The sequence below is a fragment of the Pterocles gutturalis genome, unplaced genomic scaffold (genome assembly GCF_000699245.1).
Source record: "Pterocles gutturalis isolate BGI_N339 unplaced genomic scaffold, ASM69924v1 scaffold2248, whole genome shotgun sequence".
Lineage (NCBI taxonomy): Eukaryota > Metazoa > Chordata > Aves > Pterocliformes > Pteroclidae > Pterocles > Pterocles gutturalis.
The window spans coordinates 6,748-26,778 of NW_010120120.1; the positions used below are offsets into that span (position 1 = coordinate 6,748).

The window sequence follows — 20,031 nt, forward strand, 5'->3', positions numbered from 1 at the left end:
TTTGGTTTGCTGCTGCTTGAAAAGGAGGGGGAGTTTCATGAGCACAGGATCTCATAAGTACTTTCTGTGGGCTGTGGACCAGCTTTCTGACTGTTCAGTTTTGGGGTTTTTTGCACTGTGCCGTAGTCTTGCATCCTCAGGATGAAGTATTTCTTATCTTTGTCTTCATCCTCAATTACTGGAGATACAGGCTCCTTTTCAGGGTGTGGCATTATCTGTCCAGCCCTTAGAGAAAGGACCACAGAACTCATTCATGTTTTTGGGTAAACACAATTGAGCTCTTCTCCAGACTCCAGTCTGCTTTTATCTGTTTTACAGTAAGTTACAAATCCACCCTTCCTAGCCACCGTTCTCTGCTGCCTGCCTTCCCAGCACTGTGAAAGCTGTTTAGCAGAGGTGAGTCTTCTGTATTTCACAGGCCAAACCTGAGATTATGGAGATCTGTTTTCTCTACAACTGTGTAGTTGTTTAGTAAAAGTAGTGATGATTCCCAACCTGTTGGTGCATTTATAAGAGGGGGCAGCAGGTGAGCTTGGTGAGGACAGCTGAGAAAAGGAGCTCAGGTTGGCTTACAGGGCATGCCCTTTCTGCCCCCCATTGTCGTGTCTTGTCTCTGCCTGTACAGCTCCATGCTGCAGTTAATGATAGATATGCCGTCCAGAAGACTCTGCCTCCTCTTCATGGTCCTGCTGCATGTCTCAAATCGGGGGTGGCTTGGCTTAGGCCCGGTGATGGGGCTGGCCAGCGGGCAGGTCTCCTGGCAGCCAGCCTCCAGCAGTATTACTCAGCTAGTAGCATACCTCTGCAATAAATCATGGGAGATGTGATCCTTGTCTCCCATTCCCTTCTTTTACAAGGAGACAAGGTTCATGGGAAATGCAGAGAGAAGCTGGAACTGTGCAGAACTAAAAGAACAGGTACTGCCAAGTACCCCTGTTCAGCTAAGTGAGGAGGGTCCCCTCTTGTGAATCAGGAGCGTGGCTACGGGGTGTCTGTCTTTTCTCTGCACTGCAGACTGCTGGCTTGTTTCTCCCTGTCTATCAGGATTTGGTGCCATAGTGAGGATATCGGCAGGCCCTTTTTCAGGTGTACCAGCAAATCTTAGCAACTCCCTCTGGAAACAGTGCAACCAAACGACAGCCAGTGACTTCTTGTGGCCTAGACTCCTGCTGCAGCCTTTGCCTGCTGCACAGTTCCACTGCATTGATCCTGTTGACTTTGTACTTCCATGCTGCTATCGTCCTGTTGCTTGCCGCCTTACTAAGCAGTCTCTCCTAGGAACTGAAGGCTCGCTCGTCTGATCCCCGTCCCGGCCGGGCTGATGATCTGTGCCTGGCCCGAACAGGGTTTCTACAGGATATGATTGCACCTGGCACCAAGCCCCTGAGGCAGCTGGTCACCCTTTCACCAGAGCTCTTCCAAGGGCAGCCTGTGGTGTCTTTCATCACTGAGGCAAGTGGTGAGCGTTTTGCAAGTAGGTGATTCTTGGTGGGATGTGTTCCAGAAGTAGTGGTGTCTCCCTGTTGACAGATAGATGTTTAGGTATGAGAAGTACCAGCGAAATTGACCCTGTGTATTTAAAGAAGAGTGAACATCGCTAATGTTCTGTAAAACTATACTATATTTTTTAAAAGGTTTCACGTTAGCAGTAACATTACAAACCACAATGGAATTCGGTTTAACATCAACTCCAAATACTTCTCTACTCTTTTGCTTTTGCGACCTGTGAGTTTCTGAACAAATCGTATAAAATTTAAGGTTAAAAAAAAAAAATCTTCCTGCTTCTGGAGAGAAGCCTTTTCACTGCTAATCTCCATCCTGTTGCTTTGCTTTTTGTTTGTGACTGCTGCTGTGAAGTGGGCAAGGAGTGAAGGTCTGCAGTGGTCTTGAGTCCTTTGCTGGAGTGATTGTGTTCAGTGTAGAGCTCACTGGTGTGGGAGTAGCTGAAGTGATTTCTTCATGTCTGTGTGTGTGTGTTACCTTTCATAAATCTGTTTGCCCTGCTCAATTAGGGCTGGCTAACTTCCAGGTATTCAGGCTCCATTGAAGTCTTGTGAATAAAACACCAGCAGCCCAGCCTCCTTCGTACATAGATTTACAGAGAGCTTCGCAGACAGCCCTGTTTGTCAGGAATCTCTCCCTTTAGCTGTGTTTTCAGCTCAGGGGTTTCTAGTTGTTACCAGTGCCAGTAAGTCAAGGTTTTCACATGGCTCTTTTTGCAGGACAGGCTCCTCATGCTCAGGAGATCCCTGCCGTAGCTCCAAGACTTTCATGCTCTGGCACTTAAAATGTCACTGTTGCTCTCTCTGGGTTTGAACGCAGCCCTTTAAAAGGCAGTTAGACAGGGTCAGTACCCACATATGAAATCCAGGGCAACACGATGTGGACATGAAGACTCCTGACTAGCAAAGCACTCTGCACAGGAAGTTGTTCTGGTGCAGTTATTTGTGCCCTAGGGCCTCTAACGTAACCGGTCGTACTGCAGTATTTTCTGATTCCTCTGAGACACTCAGCATTTTGCACTCTGCTGCCATCCTTGCATAGTCCTCAGAACGGAAAGAGCTAAGCTCCATGCTAAAACTGATAGTGAGCCTTCCCCCAAAGACCTCTATAAACCTAGAGGGAAACGGTGCTGGTGATTGATTTTTTTTTTTTAATTTTGTTTTATTTCCCTGTAGTAGGGGATAATGCTTTCTTCAGGGTCAGCTATTGGACACGGGGACCCTGAGCACAGGTCAGAGGCTTTGTGGAGATTGTCAGTTTTCAGTTGTCGACATCGGCATGTGCCTTGTGGTTCTAGCTCCCCATAAGCATGCAGGCTGGCAGTTCAGTTCTTAATGAACTTGATTTTTATCAGAAATGGTTTCACTCTGCAAGACTGGAAGGCCTTTGATCCATGCCTGGATTCCCTGCTTGGCTGTTTGTTGGGAAAATAGTCCAGTGTCGTGACAACCTTGGGACGCTCTGTGGCCTCTCTGAAGTGCCATGGGTGACACCCATGGACTAGCTCAGATCTGCAGCTGGCTGCTGTCAGGAGGGACAGGCAGCAAGGTCCTGCCTGCAGGAGGGCTCCGAGGGGGCTTGGTGCCTCTGCAGCGTCTTTGCACAGTGACCGTATGGAAATTGCCTCACCTCGCCATGGACTCGTTTTCCCCTTTGGAGCACACAGTGATGCGTAATGCACAAACAAAGATGTGTTTCACATTTTCAGCTTCAAAGCTTCAAAAGAGTTCAAAGTACACATGAATTTCCCTTACCCAGACAGCAGTTGTGGCTGTCCCAGAAGGTTTGACAAGGGGCTTTATCCTGACATGTCCCTGGCTCCTCTGCTCTGAAGCGGTTGTTTATTCCTCCTGCATCCTTTTAATGATGTAAGGTGTAATCAAGAGGCAGCTGAGACCCAGTTACAGAATTGGTTGTCACGTTTTAATGATGTAAGATGTAATCAAGAGGCATCTGAGACCCAGTTACAGAATTGGTTGTCAGGGTTTCTCTTTGGCACCCTTACCTTGTGTGCTGTTTGCATGCTTGCTTTCAGGAACTTGGGGATTTTCTGTTAACCAGCTAACTCCTGAACCTATGCAGTAGTTAGTTTTGGTTTTTTTTTTCCCCCTCTCCTTTCTTTCTAATGCCTACTCGTTTTGTCTGGTTTGAGTTTTCTAAACCTCAAAGTGAATTTGGTTGCTTGGGGTTGTGTGAGGTTGGTGCAGGATTAATGTGGTCTGGATAGACCCTGAGCCAGGCTCCCTCTGCAAGGTTCATGTACCTGTAAAAGCAGGTGGCTCTGCTCTTACCAGGGCAACTGAGGGCCGGTGTGCAGCACCCTCTGTTATTTGCTCTGGTCCAGGGCTCCCCACGACTCTGCCAGTTCAAATGGGTCATTGTTCTTGGTCCAGCTTCTACTTTCCTGCCAAGTCTGTGCTAATCAGTGTTTTTTCTCCCTTTCTCTTTTATGTCTGTCCTACTAATAAAATACAGTGGAAATGGGCAAGTGAGGGAGGAGCTATTGTTTTCTTTGGCACATGGTGACCATCTGAGCAAAGATTGAACCAGACTGGAGCCAAAGATCTGTTTGCTGCCCTGCAGGAAAAAGTGCCTTGAGAATGCTGGACAGCTTCTGCAAGCTTGTGTGCTGGGCCAGCGGAGGTGGTGTGTGGGGCTTCTTCTGGAGCCTGGTGGTTTTCCTGAGCATCCATCCTGTGGATGCTGTTACTGAGTGACCGAAAATGCTTTTCTTCCTCTATCCCTGACCACGCTGCTTGCTGCATAGTACACAGAGTGCACAAGTTCTTGCTCCTTCCTGCCAGGCCCGATTTAAATCCTGCAATGCAAGAACAAATGCTGCGTGGTGCCAGGTTTATTGGTCAGAAACCTGTCCCCTGGCAGCAGCCTTTAGATGGGCTTTACTCAGCTAGTTGTAAATCTCAGTACATTCTCAAACTGGCTGTATCCAGCATGTTTGTGGCCTGTGCTTTATTTTGTACAAAAGGCACGATGGACTGGTCATTTTACCTGGAAATCGTATTCGATAAGGCATTGCTGGTGGAAGTTGTCGCCTCTGGTCAGATACAGTTTCTTTCAGAAAGAGTGATTTCTGGCTGGATTTGAAACATGCTTTCAGCTGGATGTATTTCAGAAAGGGTAAAAGGTGGGAAGGGCTGATACATATGAAGTGTTTTGTTACTCCAACACACAGTTGCAACCCTAAGATGGGACCTAGCAGATGGTATAATAGAACTGCCAGCAGTTTCAGGCTTTAAGTGGAAGCTTTACAACAAGAAATCTGGAAATCTAAATTATGTGTGAAAAGGTTAGATTATGCTCCTAGACTTGAGAAAATTTATAACAGAGAATTATGCTTGAAAAAATGAAAGGTCCATTGAAAGTAAGCAAAGTTTCTTTTCTGACATAAAAGTTGACTTACAGTGTGTGTGTTCCCAACGTTTCAGCTTTGTCCTAGGCTCCGAGAACAAAAAAGTGAAAGCAAAGAGACTGCCTGCATGAAGGGTGTTAATCAAAGCATGTTGTGCCAGCAGATATCAGAGTGAAAAATCAACGTACCACATCCATTGTGAAAAGTATATTTATAGCTAAAAAATGGTGTTGAAAGTGCCAGCAACAGAGAAAATGTAGTTTTTTAAATAAAGTGTTTTCAAGATTCATAGTAGAACTGCTGAGTTCAAAATCAAAGTCTGAACCTGTTTCATTTGGGCAGGTTTTTTGGACTCTCATGGTCAGCAGATGGGAAAAAGGAATTTGAAGAAATAACTCTGTTGCCTTCAGGTGATGCTTTCAATGCATTAATTGCTGGTATGAGTCATTAACTGTGGCCAGTGTGGAACCATAATTGTAAACATTACAAACGTGGCTACAAGTGCTTCAGTAGGAAACCCAAAGACAAATTCCAGTGTGGTATAAGGTACAGTGCTTTTCTGTCACTTCTGTTTAGGAATCCTTGTGCATAGCTGCTTATTGGTAGACTTATTCTTTCAAAGCAAGGACTGTGGTGGCTACCCTCTCTCGTATTCCCGTACTTGAAGAAGCTTGCCTCTTTCAGCACTGGAGTGGCAGGGAAAAAAAATGATGCAGTGAGAAGTGTGTTCCTGCAGTTCTTTTCATTCAGTTTATGAATCTTAAATCCTACAAGCTTCTTGTGACTAAAGAGGAGGGGTTTAAAACCTTGTGACATAGTGTGTCTGCTCACTGAGTATCTACAGTTCTAGCAGTTGTGTGTATTTTACTGTTTACTTGTCTGTGGATAAATAACCCTGGTTCTCTTTCATTAAAAGGCAGATCGGGAGCGGCGCAGAGAAATTTCCTTACTAGATGACATTTCATCGCAATGTCCGATCGTTTGGGGCAAATAACCAAGGGAAAGGATGGGAAAAGCAAGTACTCGACTCTCAGCCTGTTTGATAAGTATAAAGGAAAGTCAATAGAAGCTATCAGAACTACAGGTAAGAAACGCCTTCAGAAAGCTCCGTTTGCTGTCTTCCAAGAGTGTTGTTGCAGAGCTAATTCAGGCTGTTGGCCCTGTGGGTAGGATGCGCAGTGGGAAGCGGCTGGGTTGCAGAGCTGTTTGTGCTGGTGTCTAAGCCTGTGTTTCATTAAGACTTCAAGGAAAATGTCTGCGGTTCTTTGTGCTGCTGTTATTGTAGAGACATGGAGGAATTATGGCAAAACAGCTGGGGGACTCTTGGTCCTTTTGTTTAGCCTGTGTCCTTGCAGCAAAGTGGTCAGGTTGCAAACTTGAGTGAAAGCCTTACAGGGGCCTTAGGCTATATATCAAGACAGGGTGTTTAAGCTGACTGAAGTGCTTTAAGTTGGTCAGACCTCGTGTGAGGTGAGAGTTGAGGACTGGAGGCTTCTGGGGAGGAACCTGAGTTAGTTTTGCAGTGGGGATGTGACCAAAAGTAGGTGGTAAGGTCAGAAAAATGGAAGCATTGCCTGGACTAGCTCTGGATTTGGTGAGGGGGTAGAAAACAAAACAAAAAAAAAAAAATACCATCTTTATAAACGTGATCTGGTGGTTAGAGCTGGAAAATCAAGATGTCAGGACTCCCAGTTTAGATTACCCGTCTACCTGCTAAGAAGTGGACTTGGATGGCCGTTTCCCCAAGCTGTGGAAGGGTGATGCTGCTTTGCCTTGGTGAAATGAAAGAGGAGTGTCTGCAGAGATAGCTAAAAGATTCTATGGGCATTTTCTGTAAAGGAGAATTCTTTCTCTCTCCCTCCTGACTGTTGTAGGAGGCTGCCTCTTAGCCAGCTGCTACAGCAGACGGCTGCTTCGCCGTGGTCCTGTGGGAAATGACCTGTATGTTGACATAGCAGCAGTGGTGCTGCTTGTCTACAGCTCTGTTGGGACTGCACCCAGACGCAGTATGCTAGTTAAGGTTACTTATCTCACAGGATGTAGCCTTCTATGACCTGCCGTTGTTCCTTTCTCACTAGTTATTCCTAGACATGGCTTACAGAGTCTTGGGAAAGTTGCTGCTGCCCGGCGTATGCCACCTCCTGCAAACTTGCCTAGCTTGAAGTCTGAGAACAAAGGAAACGACCCCAACATCATTATAGTACCCAAGGACGGTACAGGATGGGCAAACAAGCAGGATCAGCCAGACCAAAAGAGGTAGGTAGAAATACTCTTTGCTAAGTTTTGTCAGGCAAGCAGCAGCAGTTGTGCACTGCTGTGCTGTGTGTTGGACCTTACAGTGCTCAGTTCTCTGTTGTCCATGCCAGCGTAGAGCCAATGCTAGCTTGATCTTTTAGCAACTGCTGTATTACCAGAGTTGTTCGTCTGTCATCTTGCCTCCATTCCCCTTTGATCTCATCTCGGCTGTCTCTTTTCAGTTCCAGTGCGACGGCTGCACAGCTGCAGGAGTCGCTGCCGCAGTAGGGTTTGCAGAAATCTGTCTCCAATTTACAGAAGCCGACACAGTCAATCAGTCAGGAGGTAGGCACAAGCAGTCTCTGTGACCCCTGCTTCCCTTCTAGCCAGATGGTTTAAGGGTTTTCTTTAATTGTCTGGGTTGCCTTGTGCAAGTAAGAATTGGCAGACTGCATTTTACAGAACAGCTCCTGTATAATCAATTCTTGTAGCATTGACTGTCTTGACTCCAACTTACTGTGCCTCAGGATTGCTGTGCTGCAGTTAGAGAATAATTATGTGCATGTTACCTCTGTACCTTTCAAGTGAGTGCAGAAAGTCTAGCTTCAGTCTAGAAAGAATGGCTGGAATGTGGGACGGCTGGTTAGAACTTGTAAACTATTTTACTTTGGGTCTAATTCAAGTGTTGCTTGGTGACAACAGATCCAGCTCTTGCTCCCAGCCTGATGACACTTGATAAGAAGACATCTGGTCATGTGTGAGAAGTAGCCAGTGTCAGGATGTAAAAAAGCTACTGGCGAGTAAGAAAGCTTCCCCAGAGAGTGCAGGGATCTGACCCTGCTGTGCTGTAGATTTCACACTTTCAGTTTAAAAAAAAAATGCCAGCCCTTGAGGTTCAGGGAAATGAGGACAAGAGTTATGCTCTGAAGAGGAGAAGAGAGAGGCAGGGCAAAGAAGAGCATTTTTGCTGTAGCATCGTAGTACACTGGAGTGGGGAACAGCTAACTTCAGCCCCAACAAGAAGCTGGGATGACTGGTATCCATCCAGTAGTATCTAGGTGATCTAGAGGTCTGAACCATAGCAGGTGCCAGACAGGAAATGTGAAACAGTCATGAGACTTCGCTAATCTGTGGGCATTGGGGTTTTGTTTGTGTTTTGTTTTGTTTTCAGAGTACAAATTCAGTGCCAGGTGGACCAAAGTCATGGGCACAGCTGAATGGAAAGCCAGCAGGACAAGAAGGTGGTGAGTATGATAAACCGAAATGGAGCCGGGTATGCGACTGCTTCTCCCAGACAAGCATGAGATGGGGTGGACTCCGTTTTTTTTTGCCGTCCCTGTCTAGACTGGTGTGGAATGGGACACAGCTGTCTTCATTACAGTGTTGCGAGGCCATGTGTCTTGTTTTCAGTCTTGTGTAGTGTGTTGTCTGGAATGATACAGCTGCATCTGTTCAGGTCTGCCGGTGCAAGACATAGCTTGACCAGAATGTGTCTCATCACCACCTTGAACCAGAATGATTCGTGCATTTGGGAAACAACAGGGAGTTCTGGGAGGTGAAGGTTTTGAAGAATCGAAACACTTGCCCCCTCATGATCATCTTCCATCAGCCCAGAGCAGTGTGTAATCAAGGTGCAGAAAACAGAGCGGAAGAGGGGAGGGCTTGGTTTAGAAGAAAAGTAGAAAGGAGAAGAGAGGACATCAGAGGCTGGAAATGTGGGCATCTCCATGGCTAGTAGCATGGGGAGCTTCACCTGATTAGGCGGTTAAAAGTCAGGCTGTAATGACAATATTTGGGGAGGCTGCACACAGCATCCTTGGTCTGAGGGTTTTACGGTGTCAGTGGGTGGAAGTGACGTTGAAGCTGTTGCAGGATGCACTTGCTTACAACTTGGCTGAGGCCTTTCTGTTAAGTCTCCCTGAGAAACTGTGCTGCTAATGGCTTCTGCTTGACTGAGGATCCTAAAGCAGCATTAGCATAAATTGAGAGTTTAGTTGTCTTCAGATGCATCCCTTTCCACCCAGGAGGTGGCTTCCAGCTGCAATGAGTGCTACCATTAAAACTGTTGTGAGAGTAACAGCTCAGTTCCACAGTTTTAATCTGAACAGACCTGGAACCATTCAGTTGTTGAATGAAATTGCAGAGATTTGAAGGAATTGAGACAGCTGTAGATTGCAGAAATAGAGGGGGCAGGCTCATCCTAAAATTAAATGAGTCCCTTAATGAGAGAGCTTCTGTTTCGCAAAAGCTAAATGTTAAAGCAGACACTTGTGCTTTCCTGAGGTTGGTGGCCAGTGCAAAGACAGTGTCTTGTTTGGTTAACTGGTACTTTTTTGAGCCTGTTGCAATGTGGACCTCCTATACAGTCATTCTGAAATCTGATCATCTAACAATGTTCTTAAAGGTTTTTTTGAAAACTCATTCTAGGTCACATTTATCATTGTAGAGTTCTCAACCCAAGAAAAGAGTTGCATATGTGACTAAGAGCAGCTTAATTAGAAGGTAATTGAATCACAGAAGCTTCGGAAGTCTGGCTAAAAGGACTTCTTAGGCCATCCCATCCTTGCACCTCTTCTCCAGTGGCATTCAACAATTGCTTTTCTGTCTCAGCTAATACAGCTGTTTCTAATATTATTGACAACGAGGAAAAGTCTTTTGCTTTTTGCTCTCTTTTAGGTATTACTGCTGTAAGTTCTCTTTTGGAGGGCATATCCTGAAGAAATGTGGTGCAGCAAATTAATTATGAACCTCTCCATGCCTGTGTCTTCTTTGTAAGGGGCATTTGGAGAAAAAAAAGATGCACCAGACTTTTCAGTGCGATGCTGCCTAGGGTTACAGTGCAAATTGTTAATGCCTAGGCATTTACAGTCATTATATTGTGCAGCCTTACCTGGGGGGTGGGAGTCTCCCCTGAAAGACACATGTTGTTAATATTCTCCTTGCCGTTCTAGTTCAGTAGAATAATGCAGTAAGAATCTGAACTCTCAGCACATCTCAGATATTTTGTGTTCTATTTGAGAAATGTCCTTCCTGTGTATTCTCATCTGTCCAAGTATGTGCAGATGTTGCATGCAGTAGTTGCAGTGTCTTCCCTGGAAATCTTCAGGTGGGAGGTCTTATGCGGTGTGCAAGTTCTAGAAAGTGAAAATGACTTAAAGAAGCCAATGCTTCTGAGAAAAAAAAGAAGGGTAAAGATAGATGAGACTTTTGTTAGGTCTTCAGTACTCATTGCTGATAACTTCAAACGTGGTAATTCTGAAATGCCCTTTTAAAAAAGAGCATTAGCCAAGTAACACCAAGAAACAGGTCTCAAAAAGCAATTTTTTAGATGTTTAGTAGTTCAGTAATGCTGACAATTTCCTTTTATTCCGTGTTATCTTGCCAACAGATTTAGGAGAATTGCTGTGTTTTGTTTTGCAGTCACTGGCAGATCTTTAGAATGGACAGAAAGTTGCCATTCCAGGGTGGCTGATGACTCGGCAAGACAATTTGACAATGACTAGAAATAAACCTTGCCTGGTCTTGTCAGTGATCTGCATCTTAAAAATGCTGCAGTACGAGGAGAGATCGAGCGTATAGCGCTCGATCCTTATATGTGGTCTTTCACTGAGTATATTTCCAGAAATCTTAACAGTAGACTTCCCCAGTAGAGTGAGATCTGAGCAGAAAGAGTCTGAATAGAAATGTCAGATACTTGATAGCAGGGTATCATCTATAGGTGATCTTGCAGAATTTGTATCTCTCCTTCAGTCTGAATTTTGTACTTTACAAAAATAATAGGCAGCTGAGAAAGTTCACTCTGACTTTGATCAACATGAGAATTCAAATGGAGATCACAAGAGTGTGGGAGACCTGGGTGAAGATGTGTTGTTGTGTTGGTGACAGTGTCTGAGAGTCTTCTGGATGTGAGCTGAGGCACTGGTACAATAGTAATTTGGGTTTAAATATGCTGGAGGCCCAAATTCTCAGGAAGTGCATTTGCAGGCTGATCTTGTAAGGGAAGTGAAAGAGTGGAAAGGTCTGAGTCCCACACTTATTTTTCCGACAGGTTCAAGGGCCTCAAGCCGACTGTTATCCTTCTCTCCCGAGGAATTTCCGACGCTGAAAGCAGCTGGCGAGCAGGACAAGGTTGGCAAAGAAAAGGGCGCCTTAGATCCGTCGTATGGGCCAGGACCAAGCCTCCGCCCCCAGAGTGAGTGAATGATTATGTCTTTCTGCCTTATCCCAGCTTATAACCCCATAGACGATGTTTTGGGCAGGGAATACCAGTTCACAGTAGTATCAAATATTCCATCCCTACATTTTCTTTTATCTTTTTACAAGCTCGCGTGTGTTAAGCTGCTTAGCAGCCAAGGATTCACATGTAGTGCTGATGTTCACTGCCTGAGTTCTGTGGTCCACACAGCCAAGTATGGGTTGTCATCATCTACATTGTTTCATAAAAATTGCTTTGTGATGCTGCAAAGCAAGGCTCTTCCCCCTGGGCTAAGGGGGAAAAAACCTGTCCAAGTGAAATGAGTGGGTGGTTTAACATGGCTTTTCTTTGAGTGTTTGCACGTGATCTGATTTGCCTTAATTCTGCGGGATAAGGACTGTGGAGGTGGGGAGTAGAGTTGGTTGGATTTTAGGCTTATTGACAAATAAGGACACCGCTGGTGTGGCAATTACTTAATAATGACCGATGCTGCTAGTCTCTTAGGAAAATAAACGCATTTGGAAATTTTCCTTGGTCCCTGATGTTTTTCTACATGCTTGGTATAATTAGGGCTTGACCAGAGTATTTGAGTTTCAGTTTTTGGCAGAGTGACTGTCTGCATGTACAAATGTTAACATAATTTTTGCCTCCTTTCCAGATGTCACCAGTTGGAGGGAGGGCGGTGGGAGGAACATAACCTCAGCCACATCTCTGACCGCCTCCCCTGCTGAGCTGGGCAGCAAGACCTCTAGCACTGGAGACGGAGCCCCCTCCTCAGCGAGTGCCAGCGATCCGAAGGAGCCGTCTCTCCGCCCAGCTCAGCCTGTCCGCAAAGGGGCTTCGCAGTTCATGGGAAATGTCTATCAACCACCTACATACCATGACATGCTACCTGCTTTTGTAAGTCGCCCTTTTCCCACAGCTGTGTAATGTCCTTGCTGCTTCTAATGTGTGTGTGGGTTGAAGAAGTCAGCTGAGATATATTTTGTGGACTCTCAGCTGGTTCCCAGGGCTTGCTCAGGGATCCTTCTCTTGATCTATTTTTAGTTTCCCCTTTTGTGCTAGAATAGTGTAGCACAGTCTTGCTCAGCGCAAGGCAAAGTTGCTGCTTTCCCTCTGTTGCTGGAGAGGGTAACCATGAGCACATGGCCTGTTAGGCAGCCAGACATGAAATGTTTGTTTTCCCTTTGCAGGGATGCAACTAGCATGCTTGTGTTGTAACCTAATCTGGGTAACCCTTCCTCTGTCAAGGAGAAAAAACAGACTATTCTGGTTTGCCTTGTTCCAGATGTGTCCACAACAGCCATCTGAGGCCTCTGCACCGCTGGACAGAGGGTCTTTCCCCCTTCCTCAGCTTCGGCTTGAGCCCCGGGTATCTTTCAGACAATACCAGATGAATGACCAGGATGGGTAAGGCTACCATGACTGTCCCACTTGAGAGGCGAGTTCAGGGTGTGACATGAACCTTAAACTATGCGAGAATTTGGGCCAAGGATCCAGTTGCGTGGGTGAAGCTGCAGGCAGCAGCAGAGGAAACCTGATTTTTACCCAAAGAAGCAGTGCTTTGCTCCAGCTACAGCAGCATCTGAAATGCTGCAGGACTGTAAGCACTATGTGTTTCAAGAGCATAAGAAGTAGCTGTGGTGACCCTGGACTAGGAGGCTCGCAGCTCTGATCTGTAAGCCATAGGAAGTGGCTGCCAGGTAGACAAGGGAAAGAAATTCTGCTGGACAGGGAGAGAAACTTGGAGCCCTTGTATGTAAGCGTGTGGTAGAAAAGGACTGATTTACTGTTACAAACTCAGCTCTACGTGCTTTTCTTTATTGTTTCTAACCCTTTCTTTGCATTTCCCTGTAGAAAAGAGAACAGACTCAGCCTGTCTCGCCCAACGCGTCCAGTTCGGCAAGTGGAGAGAGTACCTCGGCCCACCATTATCAATGCAGAGAACCTAAAGGGGCTGGATGAACTAGACACAGATGCAGACGATGGATGGGCAGGTAAAGTGCTTTCATTCTCTAGCTTCAGGAAGCAGTTTAGGACATGAAGCAAGTAGTCACTCCTCCCTGAAATGTGCAATAGCTGGGATATTTTGGTGGCTCTGTTTCACTGCCACAGAAGGACACAGGGGATGCAAAGACTAGTCTGTAGTTGTGAAATTGCTGTTGGTGTAAATGATGACACAATGGATCCTTCCGATCCTTCCATCACACTGTGCTCAAGGAACAGGATCTGAAGACTCCTTAAATGCTGAAAACACCAAACAGCAGGAGGATAGCAGTATGGCTGCTGGGAGGAAGAGTTAGTCCTACCTTTTTGGTCATGGTGTTCAATATCTAATTACATGCAGTCTAGCTTGGTGGCTGCCTCCTCATGTGCCGCCCCTGTTCCCAGACTGCTTGGTGCTCCTCTTCTGGGACCAGCTAGCTGTTTAGCAATGTGGGTCCACACTACTCATGTCACTTCCATACCTGTGGTGGACATTTGGCTTTCCAAATAGATCATGCCAAGCCTGTGGGTTTTCTGGTTTAGTGCCAGAGAGGGCATGAGCTTTATCAGGACAAGGGACACATTTCTTTCCTCTCATGTATCCCTTTTCCAATCCTGCCTTCATAGGAATTCACGATGAAGTGGATTACTCCGAGAAGCTAAAGTTTAGTGAAGATGAGGAAGAGGAAGAAACTCTTAAAGATGGACGACAGAAGTGGTAAGAAGTGACTGTGTTCACACCTGTTTCAATAAAACTAAACAATACCAGGATCTTCTAAAAACTTTTTGTAAATGTTGAGGCTCAATCCCTTGGACTCATAGTGTAACTTTGTTGATTCCACTGGCCATCGTTTGAATGGGTCTTGAAGTTGAGTGCCAGGATGCCCCCTTTGTGTGTCTCACCTTTATCCTGCTGCACAACAGTAGTGTTAATTCATAAGCATCTCAGGAGGAAAAGCCCATTGCTTGTTCTGGTGTGGTTATTTTTATATTATTTTATTTTGGATCTTTCCTTTCTGTTACAGTCAGTTACCTTTGCCACTTGATAAGACTGCAAGTGCTTTTTGAGGCATGTAGCAAATGTAATAGCAAAGCTGTTTTTATTACAGGAACAGCTGGGATCCCAGAAGGCAGCGACAGTTGTCCCTGAGCTCTGCAGACAGTGCAGATGTCAAACACACCTTGGAGGAAGGAAAGAATTGGGGAGACTCAGCTGGCTTATCCCGGTCAGTCCGGAAAGTCCAGGAATCACAGCAGCCTCCGAGGAAGCTGAATGGCTGGAGCTCTGCATCTGAACACCAGGTGGGCTGAACTCATGTGAGTGGGCTTGTGCTGCTGGATGGGACGCATCACTGTCCTGAAGAGGCCAGCTTGATGCTTTATTGAAAACAGGATGATGATGATGATGAATTTTTCAATTCTTTGTTTATATCCAGCTGGGGGAGAAATCTATCTGCATAGTACTCCCACTAGCAAAAAGAAATTGAAGCTGGTCCAGAGCTGTGGGGTTGTCAGACAGTGAGAAAATGGAGATAATCAACCAAATAGCAATAACTCTACACCAAAGGCAGGATTTGTGTGCATGAGGATAGAGGGGAGGGAGTCAGGAGGGAATTTTCTCAGTGTGGGACGCAAAGGTCAAGATGTTTGGGTCATGCTTATTGAGGAATATTTTTCCTTTGGCAGAAGCCCACAGGGGGAAGTGTTCTCAGACAGCAGTCCCTTGAGGATAAAGAAGAAAAGGTGCCACTGAGACAAAAGTTTGTGCACTCTGAGATCTCGGAGGCTGTCGAGAGAGCCAGGAAGCGACGGGAGGAGGAGGAGCGCCGAGCCAGGGAGGAGCGTCTGGCAGCCTGCGCTGCAAAGCTGAAGCAACTTGATCAGAAATGCAAACTGGCTCAGAAGAGTGGGGAGACTCAGAAACACACAGAGAATGAAGACCTGCGACCCCCAAGCACAGAGAAAAATGCGGTGCAAGAGAATGGTCATGCTTTCCGTAGAGGTAAAGAAACATTGCTTTCCTCACCTTCTAAAGACTGCTTTTTTGGTATTGTGCCAATACCTTACCTGAAGTGTGGCGGAGTTCTTGGGGGGGAGCATTCAGAAGGTACTTCAGCTGCACTTGAGAGATCAGCTGCTTCATGTATTCTGCTGAGTATTTTGGATTGGTGATGATGGTTCATTTAAAAAAAAACAACCCTGTTAAAACAAGTGCAAACTTTTGTTGCCTTGATCTATGCTCAGTCAGCTGTGCTAGCAGAGACCTTGTTGAACAGGCCTCTTGATCTTCTCATGATTGGATGGTGATACTAAGAAGGTGCTCCTGGGTCACAGATCAGAAAATTTGGTTATCAGTAAGTGCTGGCAGTGTTTAAGGAGTAATGGGGGAAACCCCAGTGCTTAAACAGAAGGCTGATGGCAGAGGGGGTTCCTGACATTTCTTACTAAAACAGGATGGACAAAGCCCTCTAGAGCCGCCAAGGCAAATCAGAGAGATTTGTGTATGTGTGACATTCTGTATATGATTGTAATAAAGTTCAACCACTTAAGGTGGTCAGGACATGCCCATACCCATGTATGTTGTGTGGTGGTACAATCACAAGCCCTGTCACGAGCAGGGCTCTTCAAGCTTATTTTCTTCTCTGCAGCAACCCCTGAGTTTCAGACACAGGATGCCTCTGTTGGCTATCTGGAAGAGGAGGCTCCTGCCCCAGCAGCAGGAGCCCAAAGCAGCAGTGAGGAGGAGCTCAGAGAAGCTCCCTCCCCAGCACAGGAATTCAACAAATACCAGAAGTCTCTTCCCCCGCGATTCCAGAGACAGCAGCAGCAACAGCAGCAGGTAATAGGTGTGACACTCCCACCCCTCTTCCTTTGGACCCCTGCCAAACCGTTGTGTTTGCTTGGTTCTCAACAGTCACACAACCAACTAACCAACTGTCTTTGTGGTAAATGGGAGTTTTACCCTGGCCTTTTTTAGTACTTTTGATCAGGTATGTCCTGTCTGACGGGTAAAAGGGCTCTATATAGGTTACATGAATTCTACGTGCACCCTGTGATGCTGGAGCTGTTGCAGTTGGGGCTTGCTGTGGCTGGGGAGAGGCGTGGGCAGGCCAGGTTTGTCACTGCCTGGGAGCAAAACAGACACTGCTGACAAAAATGTTGACTTGTCTTGCATGGTTGTCTGTGTGTCTCCTGACAGTGTGAAATCTTAGGACTATGTGGTTTGTAGCAGAGCTCTGGTTTGTAAATGTGTGTACGCAGGAGAAGCTGGGGATGTTCCCCTTCCCATGTCCAAAGTCAAGAGAGCAGCCGTGGCTGCGTTGGTACTTGGTGTACGCCTGGTCCAGTGAAGTGTCTAATGCCTGTGGCTGGCAGTGAACCTGGGAACATCTGTTCTTATTTCCTGGCACAAGATGAGAGCTGCTGTTCTCCAGCACTGCTGCAGTGACAGGGAGCTGAATCTACAGGCCGAGGGACAGGAAAACCTTTGGGGATCAGCTGGTTCCGTTTCACTTTGCTCTTGCAGTGCCCTTACCCTGTTAGGTACAGGCAGCAATTTTCTTGCCGGGGGCAAAGTGTGCTTAGGTTGGCACGTCACTGGATTCTGCTTCTGAACTGAAAGCAGGTTGTGAAGCAGCACACTTCTCATTCCACCTCCTGCCTTTGCAGAGAGGTGGTCCTTTACCTCTGCTCTCATCTTCTGCCTACCCGACTTTTTTTTCTGTGAGGCTCTTTCAAAGCATTACTTTCTTTGCACCATAAATATGTTTGGTCTTAACTGTCTCATTTTTGTTTCGTTGAAAACTCTCTTCTGGGGCTCTGAGAGCGCAGCCTGAACTGCTCTATGTGTCTTGCATCTTGCCCGGTCTTGCAGTTCTGTTCAGCTCTTGCAGGTGCAGTGAGCCTCCTTAGGGCAGTAGATTCGAACCGAGGGACAGAATATTCAGGCTTGAGATTATGCAGAGTTAATTGCCATTCTTCATAGAATAACCACTTGAAATGTGATATAATGAACACTGCTGCAAACCTTTGTGAAGAGCTCACATTTGGCTTTTGCTTGGAAGCTCGGTAATTGCTCTTTTATGGATGTTCCCCTGTGCTTGTTACTGGGCAGTTGACATTTTCATGATTCAAATGTACTGCAGCAAACGCTGCTAATGTTACTCTTTAAAAGAGATGCTCTTAAACTAAAAAGAATTGGATGTCTTTGCTGTCATGCTAATAATACCACAGGTCATTGCTAGTGGAAGAACATGAAATTTTAATTTTATTTTCTCTTATCCTCTGTGTCGTTAGTATGTATGAGGCAGTTTGTATTTTGTCTGGCTTGTATTGCTGCTGTGGCTCCATGAAAAAAGAACAGAAGAAAAAAATAGTGTTGGTATCATTAGTGAAATATTTTCTCCAAGGTACTGGAGCACTAGATAACTCAGATATAATCTTTGCATTTATCTGAGTTTCTCTCTTGCTGTAATGATGTGTCAGGTTCAGATTTAAGGGTGTCTCTCGTGCTGTGCTGCAGGGGATTGGCTTTTTTTTATAAACAGTTACAGTATCTGACACACTGGTAAGATCAGTAGGAAAAGATGGTAGGAAGTTTGACAGGTAAGTAGATGTATTTCAGGTTAATTGGAGCTGTTTACCTTTTTGAAAGTTTTCTTCAGTACACAAAGCTCCCTTCAAATGTAGGTGGTTCTTGGACCTTTAGGAAAAGTTAAATGTCAAATCAGATTACCATCATGTCAGTTCTGAGCTAAAAGAAGGTGGACTGGCTGTGTGGGAGATGGGAAACAACACAAAGGTGTCAGTGTCAGCCCCTCTCTGGAGGATACACAGCAAATACTATGAAATATTAATATCTCTCTTAATTGAGTTTACGATGTTCTTATCTAATCTGTTTGGCTAACATGACTAGAACTAATATATGTGCACACTAAATAAGTTATAATTGCATTTCCTTCAAAGAGCAACATCTTCTAAAGTGTTTGGTTCCAATTAGGAAATTGTGTTTAACAGGAAGCTGTCCTGTATCTCACACGTTGAGAAAATGCAAACTCTGGTCTTGAAGCTGATCCCTTGCATTTGGCCACGTAGCCTGGCCCATAGTGATAAGATATTCTGTCTGCAACATGTTCTGGCTGTTCTGGGAGAGAGAATAACAACAACTGCCATATTCCCAGTTGGTAGTGAATTGCCCTTATCTGCTCTACCCTCCCATCTGATCTGGTTTTGAGCCTTTAATACATCGAATGTGTTTTCCTTCGGCTGGCCCATTGGTAAATGTGATTCCTGGCACCGTGACCGTTCGGTCATCCTCTTCCCTGCAGGAGCAGCTGTACAAGATGCAGCACTGGCAGCAGCAGCAAGTCTATCCTCCCCCATCCCATACCCATCCCCAACGGACATTCTACCCACCGCATCCCCAGATGCTTGGCTTTGACCCTCGCTGGATGATGATGCCCTCTTATATGGACCCTCGAATGGCCCAGAGTCGCACCCCTGTAGATTTCTACCCTTCAGCCCTTCACCCTTCAGGTAAGGTGTTTTCATTGTTTGACTTCATTGTGGCTGTTGAATTGGTCCATGTCTGGAAAGTTACTGCAACTGTTTTTCAGACCTAAGACTTTGGAAGTTGGTTTTCCAGGTTGTGGAATGCGAGGAGTGCATTACAGCCTTAGAGCTTCTGTGAGTGCTCGGGTGCTCGATGTCCCGAGGGTTGGTCAGTCTTGTGGTTTCTGGCCAGGGAGGAGGGAGGGCATTTGAGCTGTCGAGATGGTGGGGGCTGTCCTCATTTCTGTGCTTCACCCCTCTTACCTCTGTCCTGACTTTGCATCCTGGCTGGCTGTGATTGATCTTCTCTAGGGATGAGAAGGAGTCAGTTGCAGTGAGGGCTGGTGAGGGAACAGAGGAGGTTGAGAGGAAAGACACCTGCCTGGCCATCCTCTGCACTGCAGTGGGAGATTTTCCTTAACAGCTTTGGAGCCTTAGTGAGTGTAAAAGCAGATCTTTCACCTTGGAGGAGAAGGATCAGTTTGGGAGTTACTCTAATCATGCAAAGTCTTAATAGACCCTCTTCAAGAAATGTGATGGAGAAATCCTGTAGTTCATGAGCTGTGTGCTCCTAGCACCTTCCTGCCTCTGATCCTCAGAGGTGTGAATATAAACATGCGGATGTATAAATCAATCCCTTGAGTTTGTGTTTATTTTCACACACCTGATTGCTTCCAAGCCAGTGACGATGTGTAGTGTTCTGTGCAGGCTGGGCTCTGAAAGCCGTGTCACCTTCTGTGTCACTCTGTGTATTTCCCAAGCACAGTCTCCCCTCTACCAGAAAGGTTTCCATGGCTGCAGTCACCTGCTGCCCTGGAAGGAAGAGGCATCAAGCTAGCTGTAGATTGTTAATTCTGCTTGGCTGTGAGATCCTAGTGGTAATGTTATGAACTCTGTTGTGACCAGGAATTATGAAGCCCATGATTCAGCAGGCCTCCATTGGTGGGAGCAGCTGTCGGTCTGAAGATCAGACCTGTCAAGCAGGGCAGACAGAAAGAAAAACTCCCTTGGACTCTGTGCCAGTGTGGGGCCAGGAGAGCTACACATCTCTGCAGAGCAAAGGATACTCCTTGGCACATCAAAAACAGGCTGACAACATGACCATGGAGGGGCTGCATGCCAGGTGAGTGCAGAACTCCCCTGTCCTCATGCATGCTGTGGTGGGAGGTGCTGCCGTAAGACATCTCCTGCT

General features: G+C 46.0%; 1 protein-coding gene across 1 annotated transcript in view; it reads left to right on the forward strand.

The window, feature by feature from the left end:
• Positions 1–5,842: 5,842 nt before the first annotated feature.
• Positions 5,843–20,031, forward strand: part of PRRC2B (proline-rich coiled-coil 2B) — a 30,621-nt gene continuing 16,432 nt past the window's right edge. The window contains 14 exon segments of the mRNA XM_010076756.1: positions 5,843–5,957; positions 6,952–7,129; positions 7,351–7,453; positions 8,280–8,352; positions 11,157–11,300; positions 11,962–12,203; positions 12,592–12,713; positions 13,161–13,300; positions 13,917–14,007; positions 14,399–14,591; positions 14,976–15,291; positions 15,938–16,128; positions 18,617–18,824; positions 19,746–19,962. Coding sequence (XP_010075058.1) covers positions 5,843–5,957; positions 6,952–7,129; positions 7,351–7,453; positions 8,280–8,352; positions 11,157–11,300; positions 11,962–12,203; positions 12,592–12,713; positions 13,161–13,300; positions 13,917–14,007; positions 14,399–14,591; positions 14,976–15,291; positions 15,938–16,128; positions 18,617–18,824; positions 19,746–19,962 — 2,333 coding nt within the window.